The sequence below is a fragment of the Nycticebus coucang genome, chromosome 9, assembly GCF_027406575.1.
Source record: "Nycticebus coucang isolate mNycCou1 chromosome 9, mNycCou1.pri, whole genome shotgun sequence".
NCBI classification, from domain to species: Eukaryota; Metazoa; Chordata; class Mammalia; order Primates; family Lorisidae; genus Nycticebus; species Nycticebus coucang.
This window is the reverse complement of record NC_069788.1, coordinates 41378672-41401484: the sequence shown is the minus strand read 5'-3', so window position 1 is coordinate 41401484 and position 22813 is coordinate 41378672. Positions and strand designations below refer to the sequence as shown.

Below are 22813 nucleotides of genomic sequence, written 5' to 3'. Positions count from 1 at the left end.
TCAACTTTGCTGTCTGTTTGAAATTTTTTTAAGTAAAAGGTTGGCTAAAGACTGCTTTTCTCCTAAGACTAGAAACAAGACAAGGGTGTCCTCTTTTCAACACTCTTACTCAGCATCGTTGTAGAAAGCCTAGCCAGCACAACAAGCAATGAAAGGAAATACGTGTAGCAGGCATACAAATTAGAAAGATAAGGTTGGAGGAAAAACCCTGTTGTTTATAACTGTTGGACTCTTGTGCCATGACTTTTATTAATTTTTTTTTTTTTTAGAAACAGAGTCTCACTTTGCCACCCTCGGTAGTGTGCTGTGGTGTCACAGCTCACAGCAAACCTCCAGCTCTTGGGCTTAGGCGATTCTCTTGCCTCAGCCTCCCCAGGAGCTGGGACTACAGGCGCCCTCCATGACGCCCAGCTATTTTTTGTTTTGCAGTTTGGCTGGGGTTGGTATCGAACCCGCCACCCTCGGCCGTATGTGGGGCCGGCGCCCTACTCACTGAGCCACAGGCACCACCAACCATGACTTTTATTTAAGATGGTTTCATTTGATGAATAGCTATTTTCCCCCATGGCCTGTTAGCTTCTCTTACTTGATCTTTTGATTAATTCATAATCAGTTATTTATTAAGGTGCATACCACCAAAATGTGCACCAGGAATTAGTGGGGAAAGTGGGCTATGAGGAAGTAAGCTATCTAATCCCAGTCTTTTCAAAATGTGTCTTTAGTCCAGGTACTGATGGCTCACACATGTAATTTCAGCACTGTGGGAGGCCAACGAAAGAGGAGTTTGAGACCCGCCTGGGCAAAAGACTGAGAAAAAAATTTAAAAACAAATTAGAAATAAAACTTGCCTTTGGGTAATGTGGGGGCTTATCATCCTGAATGGCTCTTTATGCTATCTTCCGGCCAAAAGATTCACTTCAGAAGCAGCTTCTGCATTGCTGTCTTGAGGACTAAAATCAGATAGTTAGATGGTAGTGATTAGTCACAAGATTTGTGATTCTTAAGTGTTTTGAGCATACTGTGAAGGACAAAGACTTCCAAGATAGGACAGCCCTACTGATAGACCACTCCAGATCTCTCACTGTTGTATTCCCAGCAGGAGGAGAGGAGTAGTGCTTAGGAATTACACTGCCTAGTAGTTTGTGAACAACTGACTTTTAAAATAGTTATGATCTGGGACATGGCATCCTAGGTATATTTTGAGTCAAATTCATCCCATGTAAGGTATAGCATTCTCTGCAAAATTTTAGTAATCAGCCTGTTGACCTCATTCTCTCTCCATGGAATGAATGGCTTTTCAACAGGCATGCTAATCCAAAATTATTCTACGGTCATTAGGAAGATGATAAAGGAAGGGAAAATCCTGGTTAAACAAAGTGGGGAAATTTTTTTTAAAGAGCAACAAGAGTTTTCTCTCCTAAACTCTTTCATGGCGCGCAGAGTAAAATGCCACAAGAGATTGGATCTAATCCCTGCATACACTTTGAAAGCAAAGCATGAGGAGAAACACAGAGAGAGGTACCTGTAAAATAGCTTTTTTTCAAGCCTCTTTTTTTCAGTTTTTCCAAGGAGAGAGTGGTATTCTTTGCGGATGGAGGTTTTAACAGCTTAAGCCCCTTTCAAATGGTGGAAGGAGAGACAGCAATGATGTGTGAAGGTTCGTTAATTATTGCTCTTACTGCTGTTTGCACAGCCTGTTGGGATCATAAATGTCAGTCTGTCAAGAGACTATGATAGGTTCTAAAAAAACTGAGTACCTCAAAAGCTGTCACAGAGCCTGAGATTAAACAGATTCATCTTTCTTTCATGGACGCAAGAGAAGGTATTGGTGAAGGGAAGGTATTGGTGAAGAGAAGGCTTTCTTCTCTTTGTTGCCACTTCACTTCTCCTGCTCTCCTATATTGTGAGTTTGGGCTTGTACAGAGGTCGACGAGCCCACCTGAGAAGCCAGAAGCCACAGCCATAGTTAGCAACCTGGGGTGTGTGCAGGCTGCCGGCTGCCCAGTGACAAGAGTGTAAGAGAGAGTGGTATTCAACTTTGACAGGCCTGACACAATTTATTTGGAAATTTTCAGGAGAGAACATGAGTAATAAAGACAAGAATAGTGACAGTAAGGAACAAATGTGAATTTCTGTCAGAGACAAAATAGAATTTTAAAGGAAGTAGCTCTGTTTGTTGTCTCCAGTCAAGCTTTCCAATTGAAAATTTTACCACTACTTTCTGTGATTGGCTGGGAAAGTACAATTAGAAGAACTCCTCTCTTCAGAAGATATGTTTTTAAAATCACTACACAGTCAGTCTCTGCATCTATTGGTGCCACATCCATGGAGTCAACCAGCCCATGGATTGAAAATGGGGGTGGGGGGATATAACTGGTTGTGTCTGTACTGAACATCTGAACATGTACAGACTTTCTCATCATTACTCCTAAAAAATACAGTAAAACAACTATTTATATAGCCTTTCATTGTATTATGTATTATAAGTAATTTAGAGGTGATTTAAAGTACAGTTGACAACGTAGGGTTGAACTCTGTGCGTCTACTTAGATGTCCTTCCACCTCTGCCACCTGTAAGACAGCAAGACCAGCCCCCCTTCCCCCTCCTCAGCCTGCTCAAAGTGAGGACAAAGATGAGGATCTTTATGATGATCTACTTACTGAATAGTAAATATATTTTCTCTTCCTTGTGGTTTTCCTAATATTTTTTCCTGTGGCTTACTTTATTATAAGAATATAGTATATAATACAGATAACATACAAAGCATAGTCAATTTGCTATTTATGTTACCCTTAAGGCTTCGAGTCAACAGTAGGAGTTTGGTTTGGGGGAAGCCAAAAGTTATATGTGAATTTCTGACTATGCAGGGAGTCAGCACCCCCAACCCCCACATTGTTCAAAGGTCGTCCGTATACAGGAAGATGTGTTTAGGTTATACACAATAAATACTACACTACCATATATAAGGGATTTGAGAATCCCCAACTTTCCCTATCTGTGCAGAGTCCTGAATGATACTGAGGGGGCAACTATTTAGTATTTGTTTCTCTGTTGCAAATTAAGCAGTGGTTACTTTCAAACCAAGAAAGCTAATAGGAAAAATACTTTTTCTTAAGATACTTCTTCCTGGGCGGCGCCTGTGGCTCAGTCGGTAGGGCGCCGGCCCCCTATACCGAGGGTGACGGGTTCAAGCCCAGCCCCGGCCAAACTGCAACCAAAAAATAGCCGGGCGTTGTGGCGGGCGCCTGTAGTCCCAGCTACTCGGGAGGCTGAGGCAAGAGAATCGCTTAAGCCCAGGAGTTGGAGGTTGCTGTGAGCTGTGTGAGGCCACGGCACTCTACCGAGGGCCATAAAGTAAGACCCTGTCTCTACAAAAAAAAAAAAAAAAAGATACTTCTTCCTTGCTTAATCTGTATTATGATTCTTGATCAGACTTCCCTTTGACTAGAAGATCCAATGTGGTGTCTTTCTCATTCTGCTGTTTGGCAGAGAAAAGGGAGGGGGGGTCTGGTGAGTACCAAGAGCTGTGAACCTGGCGTGGGAGTATGACAGTTCTGCCTGGGTGTATCCAGATGGGATTATGTTCTTAAGAAAAGGCATACTGTAAAAAATCTGCTTTGTTGGCCCTTTATGAAGGATCTTAATTAGAAGTCCTCTCCTGGGGTGGGAGCAGGTTCTGACTTTGCCATTGCAGCATCTCCCTTTGCTAATGAACATACTCCTTGCAAGGACTTCCTCCTGACAGAGCTGCATGTAAAGGGAGTTATATCTGTTCACCTTTCTCTCCACATTTAACCCTTATTTCCCTAGTTCAGAATGTGCAAGTAGACTATTAGGCATTTTATGTTATTGTTCAGGATATTGAAAATGCTTCGAGGTAAAAAGAATTGTAAGCAAAAAATAAATAATCGAAGTTTAATTTATTCCTATGGACAATAAATGGTTCCTTTAACCATGTTTGTATTTTTTTTCTTATAGTCTTTCTAATTGACATAAAACTTATAAATGAATTGTTGAGTTATTTAGTTCATAATTACATAATTAGAATCCTTGCCCTGGACATCTGTTTCTCTTATATAGGCAACTTACGTATGGCACAAAGCTTCATTAGGTAATTAGCAGAATATATGTAAAGTTCTTATGCTGCTGCAGCCGATCCTATAGACAATTATTTATTTCATTAGCTTCTAATTAAAATTCTAAGTTGACTTGTGAGGAATGATTTGCACCTCTAAGAAATTATACATAACACAGTCAGCTTCCTGCATGGGAGCATGTGGAGAACGGTAAGCAGTTGGGGAGTTTTATGTCCCCTCCCTGTTTGTGGAAGGGAGCATTAGAAAGCATCTGATAGGGTATCAACTGAGGGAAGGGTAAATGGGCATATTCTAGAGCTTAAAATTTGTGGATCTCTTAGTATTTGGAAATAGTTGCTCAGTTTTGAAAAATCCCACGTTCTTTTAGACATTTCATCTGTGTGGGTTTAGAATGCCCTAGGACTGCTTCTTGTGGCTCGGACTCCCTGTGCATGGATGCTGGGATTTGGACGCTCAGAGGACTGACTAGGGCTTAGTGGTGTGCTTTTAGGATGGCCAGTGCAGTGCAGGCAGATCCTGTAGCAGCATTAGAAACCTCCATTAGGACCTGTTACTCAGGAATATCCTCTGCCATGCCTACCAGAACAAAAACTCAGTGGTCTTTATATTAATATGCAATGGCTAAAGTCCCAGCACAGGTGTTGTTATTGAATGCTTATTAGTCAGATAAGATGGAGAATTAAAAGGAAAAGAGTTCAGGGCTGGCCAGGCCTCTTCTGGGGGTTCCATCAAAGGGGGTTATTTGGTGATGTTCAATTGTGATAATGTAAATTTGAATTTATATTTCCCAATCATGAGAATCATACATTAAAAAATATAATTTCTTCACATACTACTCCCTTGCTTATTTGAAAATAGCTTATAGATAGCATTGTTACACTGAAATTCTTCTTTTTTCTTTTCTTTTTTTGTAGCTTCATTGCCTCACTAAAATTAAATTTTCTTCTCCTTGCAGCAAAGGTTTGCTTTAGCAGTGGAGGTGGATGCTTTGCAGGTAGATAGAATGTTTGGTAGTTTTAGACAAATCCATATGGAAAGAGCTTTGAATGTAAAGTTTGCAATTCCAGACACACTCTATCAGAGGGTGAATGAAAGAAGCCCAGAGTGTGAGTGATCCTATTTTACGTCAGAGGTATGCTGGCATCATGCCGAAGCCCTCCAGATTTTAACCATGCTAATAATGAAAAGGCCTTGGTTACCTCCCTTTCTTGTGTTGACACCCAGCCACACTGGGGCATAACTTCTTCTAAGGATATTTCAAATTCAGGACCTTGTCTCAGGACAAGCATCAGCTTTTTCTGTTGTTATTGTTTTTCTTAAAATTTTCTCTTCTTATCAAAAAAAGTATGTCTAAATAGGATTATTAATACAAATATTGCCATTGCTGGTTTGTGTAAAAGGACTACCCCTCTCCCCCAGAGAGCAGTGAGGCCTATACAAGGTGAATTCCTATTGGCTGCCTGCTTTATAATAATTTACCTTTAGATTATTGCTTGTTGCTCTGGTAGAAAAGGGAAGAGGGGGCCTGCCATGCCTGTGGCTGCCTCAGTCACCACACTGACTGGGTCTGGACAGCTTTGCTCAGCAGAGCTAGGAATTAGGCTGAACTTGCTTTTAATTGTTTTTATCAAAGGCCTTATTTAGTTGGTTTGTATTGGGGGAAAATGTCATGTAGGACTAGAAGAACTAAATGAGATGAAAAATGAAGTTTACAATTGCTAAGAATAGTGCAGGTCCTCTGAATGCCAATGTGCAGTATGGTGGGGCTTGGAGATTAGAGCAAAGCATTGTCACTGGCCAGGTGGGTAGATGATGGATGGTTAAATGCAGTATCTTCCTCACGCGAAGGGAGGCTGGGGAAAGGCACATGGACAGCCTTTACTAACATACATGCTACAGGCTGTGACTTCTCACTAGCGCCACTTTGAATAGGAAATCAGGACTGCCTAGGATTCATTCGTTTAAGAAATTTGTTGAGCTGTAGACATGGAGGGCATATCAGTGAACAAAACTGGTGAAATTCCCTACCCTATTAAGGTTTGTGTTCTTCTAGGGGATAATGTTAAATATAAAGTAAGAAAAGGAAGGAGACACACTAGGGTGGGGGACTGGGTGGCCTAGATAGGATGATCAGGGAAGAAGGTGTTGTTGAAAATGTGACCTTGGAGTAGATTTAAAAGAGAGGAGATCCCATGTAGATGTAGATGAAGAGTGTTCCAGACAGAGGGAAACATGTACAAAGGCCCAGAGGTAGAAGAGGATAAGGAGGATGGTGTAGATGGAGCAAAGGGGGAGAGCAGTGGGAGACGAAGGGAGGGCAGAGCCTTCAGGGTGTTAAAGGTGGACTCTTCTGAGAAAGGGAGCTGTCAGAGGATTTTGAGTAGAGAAGTTGTGTAATTCTAACTTGATATTTAATAGGATTGCTTGGCTGGTATTTGGAGAATAGTCTACAGGGCAAGGTCGTGTGCGGGGAGACCAGTTAAAAGGCATTTGTTTTGCTAGACTAGATGAGATGGTGATGGCTTAGACCAGGATAGGGATGGCAGAAGAATGAGAAGTGGAAGGATCTGGATTATTTTGAAGAAGGCCATTTAAGAGGATCCCTTCTAGAGGTGATTTAGCACAAATCACTTTGTGAAACCTTGGCAAGAGTTATGGTTGTAGCATGCAGTGACAGCTAATACAGGAGTATAGAGCCCTTGAGTGCTGCCCTTTTTTTGGAAGACAGAGGGGTCATTTACACCCTGTCTGTGACATGAACTTTATTGCATTTTACTTACTTTTTTGAAGTTATACAAGACAAGTTGTTACACAGTGCACCTCCTGCCATTTTGGCATACCTGCAAAGATTGTGGTACCAGGTACTGTCTCTGTACCACCCCACAGTGGAGGCCATGGGGCAGCTTCCCATGAACAAGCAGCAGGACACTTCACTCTGAACAAAGTTGGACTAAATTTGCAATATTCAAACCTGATTCTTGAGTGTTTAGGAATAGAAATGTAAAATACTTTTACCATCAAACACTGGCTTTGGTTATAGAGTTGTAAAAACATTATGATATAAAGGTGAATTAGATATGGTCCCTTCACTAAAGAATTATAGTCTACTTAAGGACAAGCAAATGACCAAGAAGAGGTAAATAACCACCATAAGCAGTAAACATCTAGGGCCCAATGAAGGGGTAAGAACAAAGACAGAATCCTATTTCTAGCTGGAATGGTACGGTCACGGAAACTTAGCTATTTTTAAATACAACATAGAACTGTTTTGGATTGAGCCGACCCCACCTTCCTATCCAGCTGAAGGCCCGCTTATTAAAAGTCAACACTAAAGGTAGATGCGTGTCATGGTTTGTGTAATATAAACTAAACAAGTCAGAAGTGCCTCCCTTGCTTACATGGGTGCAGTTCCTTCCTGGACAAAGGTAGTAGCCTGGTCAGAAGAATGCATGATAGTACAAAATTAGTACACTAATCCTGATCTCCCAATGTGTCGTTTTGGTTAGATTCCCAGTCTGAGAATGAGGCTTCGCCAGTAAAACGGCCACGACTACTGGAGAATACTGAACGATCTGAGGAAACCAGCCGATCTAAACAGAAGAGTCGACGTCGGTGCTTCCAGTGCCAAACCAAACTGGAGCTGGTGCAGCAGGAATTGGGATCATGTCGCTGTGGTAAGCATCTCCCCCAGGGGCATTAGGGAGACTGTGTTCCTGGTACCCTGGCCCAGCCACTTTGGAAATTAAGTGGTGGAAGCTCTTTATTCAGCTCCTGAGTATTCTAGCTAGGTTTGCTATAGCACTGTATGCTACAGATTTGAAGTTGGAGAAATCAGGAGTACAGGATTCTTGCTTCGAAACACCCTTCATTTCTTCTCACACATACAACAAAGACAGTAACATCCCCAACTCCTCTTACACATATCTCCTTAGTGTTACATTGTTACTGCTTGCTGCTTTCAATTTTTCTACCATTTATTACTCTGGTTCCTTCTCATTCATGACTTTAGAAAGAAAGCAAACCAAATAGCCGGGCGTTGTGGCGGGCGCCTGTAGTCCCAGCTGCTCGGGAGGCTGAGGCAAGAGAATCGCGTAAGCCCAGGAGTTGGAGGTTGCTGTGAGCTGTGTGAGGCCACGGCACTCTACCGAGGGCCATAAAGTGAGACCCTGTCTCTACAAAAAAAAAGAAAGAAAGCAAACCAGCAAAATTATGGAGTATGTACCATAAAATTCAGGTAGTAAGTTAACTTTGAATGAGTTTTTTACTATTCATGATAAATACAATATTCCTTCTCTATATCCCTTTTAAATTAAGGTTTGATTAGAATATTGTTTTCTTTGAACTTGATTCATTTAGTTAGGTACTACTTGGAAATAGTGTTAAAGTATTCTTCCACATTCTCTAGTGTAATGCCACTTAGTATTGCCCCACAGTGGTGGGTGTACTTTTTAAAAATTTTTGCCTACTTTCAGCGCAACAGAGCTTAAGCCAATGCTTGTCTCTTCCTGACCACATATAACAGCATAGGAACAAAATTGTATAGCTGCGTTATTTTACGCTGATTTATCATGTTCCTGTCCATGTTTTTATTTCCTAATTTTAAAACCTAATATTGTAAAGTTGTTCTGAGGAACAGGGCGGTCATCAAGCAGATTTTGAGACCTGCCTTTAGCTTCTGAGAATCCCGTCTTCATCCTGAGAAGTCCTCTTTAGAAGCTCCCTTTCACTTCTAGGATAGCCAGAGATATCCTACAAGTACTATGCTGGCAGCCAGGAATAAACAGTTCACTCAGCAGTAATAAAATTGCAAGTCACTGGAAGTTCTCTGTCTTCTGAAAAGGCAACTTTTGTTGTTCCTGTTCTTCAGTCATCTGCCCTGTTGGAAATCAAAAGGAAGAGAGAGCACCAGCATCTGCTGGGGACTAAGTAGGAGCTCTTCTTCCGTCATGACCAGATACATGTGTGTTACACACTCTGGTGTGTGTGGTTCTCCACAAGATTAGATTAGAAGTGTGGAAACAAGTATCAGTTCAGGGAATCCAGGTGTTACTACAGAAGTTTTTATTTTTATTTTTTTAAGGGCATTTTAGTTATGCTGTTGGGAGCAGAGGGTGTCAGCAGGGTTTTCTGACTTTGGATGTGTTTATGCATGTGGTATGGCTCATGTAAATCCAGAACCTTAACTTATTCTTGGGCTGTTCTGATCAACACTGCCAGGTAATCTTAAATTCTTGGTGAGATAGGGCAGGGAGGTGGTTAACCAAGGAAACTCAGGGCCTCAAGGCAACATGTGACCCTCCAGATCCCCAAGTGCGGCCCTGCGACTGACCTTTGATAACGGGATTTCTTCTGTGAAGTGTGGATTCAGTTTGAAACACTTGGCTTTGGTCTTAACGAGAGCTACTGGGGGAGTTTTAGCACTTCACTTCCTCACTGTTGTTGTGAGCCCACCTGGCCATTTTGGCTGCTGCTTTTATAAAATAGGCCTTTGGTTGTTCCCAGATTAGAACAGTGGGATTTTCCTGCACCTTCTGAAGTAACTGAATCCTGTGTATCACACAGGATTTGCCATAGCAGACCAATCAATTGGTTTGTCAAATGTGCTGTCTTGTACCTGGCTATTGAGTAGCTAATGCCTCCTTTCCTTGTCAGGCACACAGTGCGATTTCACAAGTCTTGTAACCAATTCTCCAAGTTTACCCTTTACTTTTGATGTAAACCACCTAACTTCTTAAGGTCTTAGCACCCAGCTGAAGAAAACGCAGAAATGCGGGCGGCGCCTGTGGCTCAGTGAGTAGGGCGCCAGCCCCATATGCCGACGGTGGCGGGTTCAAACCCAGCCCCGGCCAAACTGCAACCAAAAAATAGCCGGGCGTTGTGGCGGGCGCCTGTAGTCCCGGCTGCTCGGGAGGCTGAGGCAAGAGAATCGCGTAAGCTCAGGAGTTAAGAGGTTGCTGTGAGCCGTGTGACGCACAGCACTCTACCTGAGGGCAGTACAGTGAGACTCTGTCTCTACAAAAAAAAAGAAAAAGAAAACGCATGTTAGATAACTTCATTTTCTCCCAAGTAAAGCAAACTTGACTAATCTCTGGTAAATCAGATTACTCTGCTCTTCGCCCTCCTGGGCAGGAGGCTGGATTGCTAAGTGCCTGCTGGCTTTGTCGCAGATGTGCATTCTGTTTATTTATTTTATTTATTTTTTTTGTAAAGACAGAGTCTCACTTTATGGCCCTCGGTAGAGTGCCATGGCCTCATACAGCTCACAGCAAACTCCAACTCCTGGGCTTAGGCGATTCTCTTGCCTCAGCCTTCTGAGTAGCTGGGACTATAGGCGCCCACCACAATGCCCGGCTATTTTTTGTTGCAGTTTGGCCGGGCCAGGTTTGAACCCGTCACCCTCGGTATATGGGGCCAGCACTCTACCCACTAAACCATAGGCGTTGCCCTGTGAATTCTTTTTAAATAATCTACCATCTAGCCCCCTTTGGCTTGTGCCCAATTCTGAGAGTCGATTTATAGGGAGTTTTGACTTTTCTTTGGGGAAGAAAGCCCTGAACTTTCTGCAGTCCCTCCAGATACAGCCTTCTCAGAGAGGGCTACGCGTTCAATTTGGCCCACTGAGAGCATTACACTTACGTGCTCAGAAAAATGACTTGAGTCAACTGCCATACTTCAAAAGATGGACAGCAATGGGAACATGCCTTTAAAAATATCTGGGACTGCCTTTGACAAATAGCTCTTGTGTTCTCCTGCCTGTCTGCTTGGATCTCTCTAGGAAAGGGTGAATTGTACAGTTATTTCCTTGAGGATGCATGGAGTGTTGGAGAGGCATTTAACTGCCCTGAAAGGTTTTAGAGGGAAAAAACACAGCAATTTACTACTAAAAGTGAAGACTCAGGAAGGTAGTTTGAACTCAAACAGACCACTCTTCACTGCAAAAAATCTTTTTTCTATATATTCACAATCTTTTCTTCCATTGCCTTCCATTCTGTACAGTTATTAACTGCTGACAAGAAATTCACATCTCATAAATAATGCTTAAGAGCCATTGCTATATAAATTGAATGTGTTGTGAATTGTGATGGGCCTTTTTGTAACATTCGATGCCTAGAGCAGGAAGAACAGAGGATGTCATTTTCATTAATTTCTAATGAGGTGCCAATTAAAGGCAGGGAAGATGCTCCAAAGGGAAGAGTGGCCAAGCTCCCCTGCATCCTCCACCCTGGGGCTGTCATGCAAACACTGCCAGTGAAACCTTCTCTAAAAATTCCACTAAATTACAGTCTCATCGAGAGCACACACAGACACATTCAGCTTCCCTTTGATCTTCAAAAGAGCAATTTGTAAGGCGAGTTCTGAGCCTTCTCACATAGGGAAATGCTAGAAGTGATAGGAATTATTAATTGCCAAGACACTCAGTGGACTTTCAGTATGGAGGTGGATTTTGAAGAGGAATTCTCCTCTGTCTCACTGTAACTAGATAACCTTTAAATCAACAATACCAGTAACACCCTTTTCCTGTGAAATCTTTCAGTGTGCCAATTAGGAAAGGCATGTGGCAAGCAAGGTGGGATGATACCCCGTACCCTCGAGTACTTCCAACAGTTTAACTGCTCAGGATAAAAAACAATTGCATAAAAATGGATTTATTTGTTTCATTTTCTGCTCAGTAGGCAAATTGATTAGTTCATTCTCATTACAGGAGTCTTGTCTCCTAAAATGCCACCTAGAGGATGCTCTTTTGAAATCTGCCCGTCTTCATCAAATCTGGGCCACCTCACAGCCACAGGAATGCTGTCTTCTCTAAGCAAATTTTGTATGATTGTACACAGTTTGGCTTTTTAATCATGGTGCGTTGCTTGCCAGAGCCACAGAATTAATTGTTAAATACCAGCCTTAAGAGCTTGCTAAGTTTTTGTATATTTTCTTTCCTTTCTTTTTTTTTTTTTTTTGAGACAGAGTCTCACTATGTCACCCTCGGTAGAGTGCTATGGCATCACAGCTCACAGCAACCTTAAATTCTTGGTCTTAAGTGATTATCTTGCCTCAGCCTCCTGAGTAGCTGGGACTATAGGCACCTGCCACAATGCCCGGCTGTTTTTTGGTTGCAGTTGTCATTGTTGTTTAGCAGGCCCTGGCTGGGCTCAAACCCGCACCCTTGTGTATGTGGCCAGCGCCCTACTCATTGAGCTATGGGCACCAAGCCAATTTTTATGTTTTCAACTAATGGTGATGTAACAAACTATAAGCAGATATGCACTTAGGGAACAATTGTTCTTTTACTGATCTTTTGAGTTATCTGACTCCCTGTATTGTTTTATAAACTCAGTAATACTCTATAGCTAGGGCTTGTAGAGTAGTATATTACCTTACAAATGCCTCAGTGGTCGTTTCTGCCTTATCATTCTGTCAAAGGAAATCCATCAGAATTTATTGAAATATGACTATACACAAAACATTTTGTTAGGTTTTTGTGGGCAATGTAGGAGCTAGAAATAGAGAATCTAGGAGATCAAAGTCAAGGTTAGTGGTTTCAAGCTTGAATGGGCATCAGAATTCAGTTGGAGGGTATGTTATAACACAGGATTCTGGGCCCCACTCCCAGAGGTTTCGATTCAATTACAGATAGTCCCCAAGTTACGAACATCAAATTGATGTATGACTCGTAATTATGAATGGAGGCTATTACAGGTAATAGGTAAATGTACCTGTCCCAACTTACATACAGATTTAACTTAAGAACAAACCTATAGAACCTATCTCGTTTGTAACCCAGGGACTGCCTGTACAACAAGTTCCTGAGTGATGTTGATACTATTGGTCTGAGAACTGTATCTTTAGAGTCAAATTATCTGGACCCCTTTCTAAGCAATTAAGTCAGAAAAGATCCCAAGGTATTGTTTTCAGCTTTTTGTTTGGAATAATTTTTTTTTGGGGGGGGGAGATCATTTGAGAATAAGTTAGAAACATCATGGTCCTTTATCCCCTTTAAATTTCAGTGAACATTTCTTAAGAATAGGGATATTATTTTTTTAATCATAGAACAGTTACCAGTTTCAGTAAATTGATAACTGATACAGCACTTTTATCAAATCGATAAGTTGTATTCCAGTCTTGTCAGTTGGTCCAATAATGTACTTTTAAAAGCATTTTCCCCTCCAGTATAGGACGCAGTTCATGATCATGTGTTGCCTTTAGTTATCATTTCTCTTTGGATTCTGAATTTGGAACATTTTCATGGCATTTTTTTAATCATACTGATAATTTTTAAAGAATACAACGCTCTGTCCTACACTCATATATCTCTTTTTCTTTTATTGTTAAGTAGGAAAACACTTTAAGATCACATAAATGCCCTGTTCCTCATCAAAGATTTCCCCTAGATTTAGCATCTATTAATGATTCTTGCCTAAACCTGTCTTTACTGTTATGGTCGCAAAAAATGATTTGCTTACTCTAGTACTCCCCTTCTACATTTACTACTCTTCTGTAAGCCAAGCCTCCCCTCTTCCCTGTTTGTCTGTTATTGGTATGGACTCATGGGCCGTTACCTTTCTCAGTGGTTTATGATTCATTACTGTACAGTTGTCTCTTCCTTGGTATCTGAGGTGATTGTTCCAGGACTTCCAAAATCCAAGGATGCTCAATTCCTTGATAGAAATTGATATGATATTTGCATATAACTTATGTACATCCTCTGGTATACTTGATATCATCTCTAGATTAGTTATAATACCTAATACAGTGTAAATGCTGTTGTTACACTGTACCGTTTAAGAAATAATGACAAGAAGAAAACGTCTGTGTCCATACAGACTTAACCATTGTAGGCCTAACTATATTTTTGATCCATGGTTATTTAAGTCCACAGATATGAAACCCATTGATAGGGAACCCATAGATATAGAGGGCCAACTGTAGTTAATTATTTTGGTGTTCAAATTGTCCCAGATTTGACCAATATAAGTTCCTTTAAGTTGGCTCTTTGTTTCCTACGACATGTGGTCCCCATCTGTTGGGGTGGGAGGCATTTTCTGATTCTTTTGTATAAATGTGCTTCAGGTACATCTTGTAGTTACCTTTCCCCAATCCTGGAATCAGTCGCTTCTCCAGGATTTCCCAAGATGATTTTAATATGCACTCAAGTAGGGATTTGCTGGGCCTGAGAGGAAGACAGGCCAATAAAACAACTAGTACCCAGGGTAGCCTACCATAGGAGTTTTACCAAGGTATAAGTCATATGTTGAGGAATAGGAGGAGGGCAAGATTAATTCCAACTTAAAGACTCTGGGCAACTTCTATAACTGAGGCTTTAAGGAAAGGATGGGATTCAGTTATGGGAAGAGAGGGAATGCTCTTTTCTGGTGCTCTGGAGAGTACTTCTGTGCAGCACATGGAGCCTTGGAATCAAATGTGGAAAGACTGTTAGAATGGGAGGAGATGGATTCCAGCTTCCTAGTTGAGGAGTTTGGTTGTTGTTTTATAGGGAGAAGCCATCAGTGGTTTTGAATATGGCCAATAAGGGTAATCTGACCTTTTTTTTTTTTTTTTTAAATTAAGCATGCAGAAAAGCCAAAGGGGCTGGTAAATCTTTTTAGGGGAATGCTGTAAGGAAGAGTGTGAACTGATTAAATGAAAAGAAATGTTTCAGAAAGAAAGTGATGCAGTATATTCTTATAAAAAACCTTATTCTGTGTACTGAGTTCTAGCCTGGATCCACTAGAAAATGCAGCTAGGAGATCTCAGCTATAAGAGATATTATAACACCCAAACTTACTTGGCTGGTTAAGTGTTATCATTACTGCCATTGCATAGAGAGTTCATGCTCTGCCCTGTGTAATATGGAGAGAACGTGGTTACCAGAGACCCCACCTTTTAGGAGCCCCTGGTTTGGGTATTTTTTTTTTCTTTATTTCAGAATATTATGAGGGTACGTGAGTTTTGGTTACATAGTTTGCTTTGTACAGATTGAGTCAAAGTTACAAGGGTCTCCCTTACCCAGATGGTGTACACTATACCCATTAGGTGTGAATTTACCCATGCCCTCACCCCGCTCCCACCTACTGTATTTTCATTGAGTTTTACTTCCATATGTGTGCATAAAGGTTGATCAGTTCCAATTTAGTCTTGAGTGCATGTGGTATTTGTTTTTCCTTCTTTTTTTTGTTTTTTTTTGAGATTATAATTTTTTTTTTTTATTGTTTGGGATTCATTGAGGGTACAAAGAATTAGGTTACTCTGATTGCATTTGTTAGGTAAATTCTCTCTTAAAATTGTGTCCACCCCCAAGAGGTGTGCTAGACTGTGAACCTGCCAACCACCTCCCTCCTCCCCTACACCTCCTCCCCTTCCCACCCCCTCATTCCCCTACCCCCCACCCCTCGGCCCGCATTAGCTCATCTACTGCCTTCAAATTAGAATTCAGTACATTGGATTCTTGCTGCTCCATTCTTATGATGCTTTACTAAGAAGAATGCATTCTACCTCCATCCAGTTAATACAAAAGACATAAGGGCTCCATCTCTTTTAAGGGCTAAATAGTATTCCATGGTATACATATACCACAGCTTGTTACTAATGCATTCCTGGATTGGTGGGCATTTAGATTGTTTCCATAATTTGGCAATTATAAATTGAGCAGTGATAAACAGTCTAGTGCAAATGTCCTTATGATAAAATGATTTTTTTCTAACGGGTAGATGCCCAGTAAAGGGATTATATGATCAGAAGGGAGATCTGAGTTCTTTGACAATTCTCCATACTTCCTTCCAAAAAGATTATATTAGTTTGCAGTCCCACCAGCAATGTAAAAGTGTTCCCTTCTGTCCACATCTACTCCAGTCATCTGCAGCTTTGAGGCTTTGTGATGTGGGCCATTCTCAGTGATGGGTTAGGTGATATCTCAGGGGGAAAAAGGATAGATGAATAGAACCTTCTCAAAAGAAGATGGACTAATGGCTAAAAAACATATGAAAAAGTGCTCATTGTCCCTAATCATCAGAGAAATGCAAATGTTTTTCATTCTTGCAATACTTTGTTTCGTTTCCATTTCCATCCAAGTTGTTAGAAAAGATACTAGATCATCTTTTTTTGTTTTATTATTTATTTTGGATTAATATAAGGGTATATACAGTTAGGTTACATTGTTTATGAGTTGTAGTTGTCCTTCACTCAGGAAGTATGTCATATTACCCTTACGTTATACCCAACAGGAGGGAGCTTATTGAGCTCCCTCCCCCCCCTTTTTTTATTGTTAAATCATAGCTGTGTACATTGGTGCAATCAATGGGTACAATGTGCTGGTTTCATATACAACCTGAAATATTCTCATCAAACTGTTCAACATAGCCTTCATGGTATTTTCTTAGTTATTGTATGTAGACATTTGTATTCTGCATTTAGTAAGTTTTCCCTGTACCCATTCTAAGATGCACCATAGGTGTGGCCCCACTCATTACCCTCCCTCCGCCCTGATCTCCCCTCTCCCTTCCCCTTCCTTGGCCCTTTCCCCATAGTCTGGTGCTATAGTTGGGTTATAGCCTTCATGTGAAAGCTATAATTTAGCTTCATAGTAGAGCTGAGTATATTGGATACTTTTTCTTCCATTCCTGAGATACTTAAGAAGAATATGTTCCAGCTCCATCCATGTAAACATGAAAGAGGTAAAGTCTCCATCTTTCTTTAAAGCTGCATAATATTCCATGGTATACATGTACCACAGTTTGCTAGTCCATTCATGGGTCAACGGGCACTTGGGCTTCTTCCATGACTTAGCAATTATGAATTGGGCTGCAATAAACATTCTGGTACAGATGTCTTTGTTATATTGTGACTTTTGGTCTTCTGGGTATAAACCTAGTAAAGGAATTATAGGATCAAATGGCAGGTTTATTTTTAGGTCTCTAAGTATTCTCCAAACATCCTTCCAGAAGGAACGTATTAGTGTGCATTCCCACCAGCAGTGTAGAAGTGTGCCCTTTTCTCCACATCCACGCCAACATCTCTGGTTTTGGGATTTTGTTATGTGAGCTGCTCTTACTGGGGTTAGGTGATATCTCAAAGTAGTTTTGATTTGCATTTCTCTGATGATTAAAGATGATGAGCTTTTTTTCATGTGTTTGTAGATCGTGCGCCTGTCTTATTCTGAGAAGTTTCTCTTCAAGTCCCTTGCCTACCCTGAGATGGGATCACGTGTTCTTTTCTTGCTAATACATTTGAGTTCTCTGTGGATTCTGGTTATTAGACCTTTATCGGAGGTATAACCTGCAAATATTTTCTCCCATTCCAAGGGCTGTCTGCTTGCTTTACTCACTATGTTCTTGGCTGTGCAGAAGCTTTTTAGTTTGATCAGGTCCCAGTAGTGTATTTTTGATACTGCTTCAATTGCCTGGGGAGTCCTCCTCATAAAATATTCACCCAGACCAATTCCTTCGTAAGTTTTCTCTGCACTTTTTTCAAGTATTTTTGTAGTTTCATGTCTTAAGTTTAAATCTTTTATCCAGTGAGAGTCTACCTTAGTTAATGGTGAAAGTTGTGGGTCCAGTTTCAATCTTCTACAGGTTGCCAGCCAGTTTACCCAGCACCATTTGTTAAATATGGAGTCTTTTCCCCACTGAATGTTTTTTATTGGCTTGTCAAAGATCAAATAACGGTAAGTAGCTGGATTCATCTCTTGGTTCTCTATTCTGTTCCAGACATCTACTTCTCTGTTTCCGTGCCAATACCATGCTGTTTTGATCACTATCAATTTATAGTACAGTCTCAGGTCTGGTAGTGTGATTCCTCTTGCTGTATTTTTATTGCTGAGTAATGTTTTGGCTATCGAGGTTTTTTCTGATTCCATATAAAAATGAAGTATTATTTTTTCAACATCTTTAAATTATGACAATGGAGCTTTAACAGGAATTGCATTAAAATTACATATTGCTTTGGGTAGTACAGACATTTTAACAATGTGGATTCTTCCAGCCATGAGCATGGTATGTTTTTCCATCTATTAACATCTTCAGCTAGTTCTTTTCTTAAAGTTTCATAGTTCTCTTTGTAGAGATCTTTCATGTCCTTTGTTAGGTATACTCCCAAATATTTCATCTGCTTTCACACTCCTGTGAATGGAATAGAGTCCTTGACTGTATTTTTGGCTTGGTTATTGTTGGCATATATAAAAGCTACAGATTTATGGGTCTTGATTTTGTAGCCTGAGACATTGCTGTATTCCTTGATAACTTCTAAAAGTTTTGTAGTAGAATCCCTAGTGTTTTCCAGATATACAATCATATCATCTGCGAAGAGTGAAAGTTTGATCTCTTCTGACTCTATGCGGATACCCTGGATCGCCTTTTCTTCCCTAATCGTAATGGCTAAAACTTCCATTACAATCTTAAAGAGCAATGGAGACAATGGACAACCTTGCCTGGTTCCTGATCTAAGTGGAAATGATTTCAATTTAACTTCATTCAATACAATATTGGCTGTGGGTTTGCTATAGATGGCCTCTATTAGTTTAAGAAATGTCCCTTCTGGGGTGGCGCCTGTGGCTCAGTCGGTAAGGCGCCAGCCCCATATACAGAGGGTGGTGGGTTCAAACCCGGCCCCCGCCAAACTGCAATCAAAAAATAGCCGGGCATTGTGGCGGGCGCCTGTAGTCCCAGCTACTCAGGAGGCTGAGGCAAGAGAATCGCTGAAACTCAGGAGTTGGAGGTTTCTGTGAGCTGTGTGAGGCCATGGCACTCTACCAAGGGCCATAAAGTGAGACTCTGTCTCTACAAAAAAAAAAAAAATTAAGAAATGTCCCTTCTATACCAATTTTCTTAAGTGTTCTGATCATGAAGGGATGCTGGATATTATCAAAAGCTTTTTCTGCATCAATTGAAAGAATCTTATGGTCCTTGTTTTTTAGTTTGTTTGTGTGCTGAATTACATTTATAGATTTACGTATATTGAACCAGCCTTGAGACCCTGGGATAAATCCCACTTGGTCATGGTGTATAATTTTTTTGATGTGTTGTTGGATTCTGTTTGTTAGGCTCTTATTGAGTATTTTAGCATCAATATTCATTAATGATACTGGTCTCTAATTTTCTTTTCTTGTTGGGTCTTTCCCTGGTTTGGGGATTAAGGTGATGTTTGCTTCGTAGAATGTGTTGGGTAATATTCCTTCTTTTTCTATATTTTGGAAGAGGTTTAGTAATATAGGTACTAGTTCTTCTTTAAAGGTTTGGTAGAATTCTGACGTAAAGCCATCTGGTCCTGGGCTTTTCATTTTAGGGAGATTTGTATAGTTGATGCTATTTCAGAACTTGATATAGGCCTGTTCAACATTTCCACTTCATTCTGGCTAAGTCTTGGTAGGTGGTGTACTTCCAGGTGTTGGTCGATTCTTTGAGGTTTTTATATTTCTGAGAGTAGAGTTTCTTGTAGTATTCATTAAGGATTTTTTGAATTTCTGAGGGGTCTGTTCTTATTTCATTGTTACGATTTCTGATTGATGAAATTAGATTTCTGATTGATGAAATTAGAGATTTTACTCTTTTTTTTCCTGGTTAGGTTGGCCAAAGGCTTATCTATTTTATTGATCTTTTCAGAAAACCAACTTTTGGATTTATTGATCTGTTGTATGATTCTTTTGTTTTCAATTTCGTTTAATTCTGCTCTGATTTTGGTTATTTCTTTTTTTCTGCTGTGCTGGGGTTGGAGTGTTCTTCCTTCTCCATTTGCTTGAGATGTCCCATTAAGTTATTAACTTCCTCTCTTTCTACTTTTCTTGAGGAAGACTTGCAGTGCTATAAATTTCCCTCTTAGGACTGCCTTTGCAGTATCCCAGAGCTTCTGATAATTCGTGTCTTGATTGTCGTTTTATTCCAAAAATGTGGTGATTTCCTTCTTAATCTCATCTATAACCCATCTATCCTTCAGCATAAGGTTGTTTAGCTTCCATGTTTTTGTATGGGTATGCAGGTTCCTGTTGTTATTGAGTTCAACTTTTATTCCATGATGGTCTGAGAAGATGCAAGGAATAATTTCAATTTTTTAAAATTTGCTGAGGTTAGATTTGTGGCCTAGGATGTGGTCGATTTTGGAGTATGTTCTGTGGGCTGATGAGAAGAATGTGTATTCAGTTTTGTTGGGATACAATGTTCTGTAGATGTCTGTTAAGTCCAGATGTTGAATGGTTAAGTTTAAATCTAAAATTTCTTTGCTTAGCTTCTTTTTGGAGGATCTGTCCAGCACTGCTAAAGGGATGTTAAAATCTCCAACTACTATGCAACTGGAGGAGATCAAGTTGCTCATGTCTGTTAGAGTTTCTCTTGTAAATTGAGGCGCATTGTGGTTGGGTGCATAAGTATTAATAATTGAGATCTCATCATATTGAGTATTCCCTTTAACAAATATGAAGTGTCCATCCTTATCCTTCCTTATTTTGGTTGGTTTAAAGCCTATTGCGTCTGCGAATAGGATAGCAACACCTGCTTTTTTCTGCTTTCCATTTGCCTGGAGTATAGATGACCATCCCTTCACCTTGAGTCTGTATTTGTCTTTTAATGTAAGATGCGATTCTTGTATACAGCAGATATCTGGCTTGAGTTTTGTATCCAACAGTCAGCCAACCTGTGTCTCTTTAGAGGACAGTTTAAACCATTCACATTAATTGAGAATATTGATAAGCCATTCTAGAGTCCAGTGGACATTTTTACCCCTTTTGAGACTGTGGAAGTTGGAATTTGATCAGAATTTTCTGGGTGGGTTTACTTTTGTGGTGGAGGATTACGCTGGTCTTTATGGATGATAGGTCTGAGAATATCCTGGAGAACTGGTTTAGTTATGGTAAATTTCTTCAACATGTGAATGTCATTGAAGTATTTAATTTCTCCATCATAAATGAAACTCAGTTTACAGGATCCTGGGTAGAAAGTTACTTTGTTTTAGGAGATTAAAAGTCGATGACCATCTTCTTCTAGCTTGAGAAGTTTCAGCAGAGAGATCTGCAGTTATTCTAATATTCTTGCCCTTGTAGGTGATGGCTTTCTTTCGTCTGGCTGCTTTCAGAATTTTCTCCTTCATATTAACTTTAGTGAAATTGATTATGATGTGTCTGGGGGATGTCTTATTTGGGTTGAGTTGTGCTGGAGTTCTGAAACTGTCTGCTATCTGAATTTCAGAATCTCTTGTCATGTCTGGAACGTTCTCCTTCATAATCTCATTGAGAAGAGACTCTGTGCCTTGTGAAGTTACTTCGTCGCTTTCGGGGATCCCTATAAGACGAATGTTGATTTTCTTTGAATTATCCCAGAGCTCTCTGAGAGAGTGATTTGTTTTTGCTCTCCATTTCTCTTCCTCTTTGAGAATTTGGGAGCATTGGGAGCATTCGAAAGCTTTGTCTTCAATGTCAGAAATCTTTTCTTCTGCTTGTTCCATTCTGTTGCTGAGGGATTTTACTGTGTTTCTCAGATCTTTGAGGGCTGCAACTTCTTGTCTCAGTGTGTCAATATCTTTGGTCATTTGGTCTTTGAATTTGTTGAATTCTTTTTTTTTTTCTTTTTAATTTGTTGAATTCTTGAGATATCTTTTGTGTTACTGCTTGGAATTCTAATTTGATTTAATTTGCTATCCAGATTCTGAATTTGATTTCTGACATCTCAGCTATTTGTTTGTGCATGGGATCTTGTGCTGTGTCTGCCCCATTAATCCTTGGGGGAGTTGATCTACTCTGATTATTCATATTGCCAGAGTTTTTCTGTTGATTTCGCCTCATGATTGTTTTTCACTGTCGCCTCTGGCCGTCCTCAGCATTGGGCAGGTGTCTCTCCAAGATTAGACCCCAGCGGGATCACTCTATTGTTCCTGGATCTTTGTAGGGAGTGACCCTGTGTAGTTCCTCTGCAGCTGCCCCAGCTAGGGAGTTCTGGTTGTGGAAGCAGCTCTGGAGTGTGACACACCCGGATCCAGCAGTAAGGCAGGAGGTGGTGTGCACGGTTCTGGGAGTGCCTGGCGCCCAGTGAGTTTGGCACAGAGAGCCCAAGGCTCCAGCAGTCTCTGGCCAGGGGAAGGGCTCTGCACAGAGCCAGGAGGGCACATGGCTACCAGTGTCCCTGGCCAGACGAGGTGGCTGCTGTGGAGGCAGGGAGGACGCGGGGTTGTGCGGTTCCCACAGTTCCTGGTCAGGATATGTGGAGGCCCGGTGGGCTCAGCTCTTATGGAGGTTCCGGCAGTGCCAAGCCCAGGAGTTTGAGGTTGCTATGAGCTGTGATGCCAGGGCACTCTACCCAGGGCAGTAGCCCAAGGCTTCAGTGTGCCAAAACTGGTCTCACTCTGCCCCTGAGGGTTAAGGCTGTCAGGCAGCTCAGTCCCTGCCTTTAGGCTGCTCAGTCACTAGGTTACTAGTTCCCATCTGATCCTTGCTCTGCAACCCTGAGGGCGGAGCTTGCCAGGGCAGTTCTTTCACAATGGCTCCCTGCGGCCCACAGCCAAATAGTATTAGCTCTGTCTGGCTCAGCGGCTCAGTCTGGGGCCCTAGACAATACCCAAAGTTCTCCGCACTGCTGCTCAAGCTCTCCCCAAGGCAGTTCAACTGAGTGCCAAGTCCAAAAACACTGAAATAGTTCACAGGTAAGGGCTTTCCAGTTTGCAGTCTCAGTGCTGCTTGTACTTACAGTTGCCAGTGGGATTAGGTCGATCGAATACACGCAACCACTTGCCAGTTTTCCACTGTTTTTGT

The 22813-nt window shown here is 41.0% G+C and overlaps 1 protein-coding gene across 2 annotated transcripts in view; it reads left to right on the top strand.

Annotated features, from left to right (window-relative positions):
* ZFAND3 (zinc finger AN1-type containing 3) overlaps positions 1-22813 on the top strand; it is a 390125-nt gene that overhangs the window by 342174 nt on the left and 25138 nt on the right. For both annotated transcript variants that reach the window (XM_053603532.1, XM_053603533.1), the window contains exon 5: positions 7605-7772. In XM_053603532.1, coding sequence (XP_053459507.1) covers positions 7605-7772 — 168 coding nt within the window. The remainder of the gene's footprint in view (positions 1-7604; positions 7773-22813) is intronic.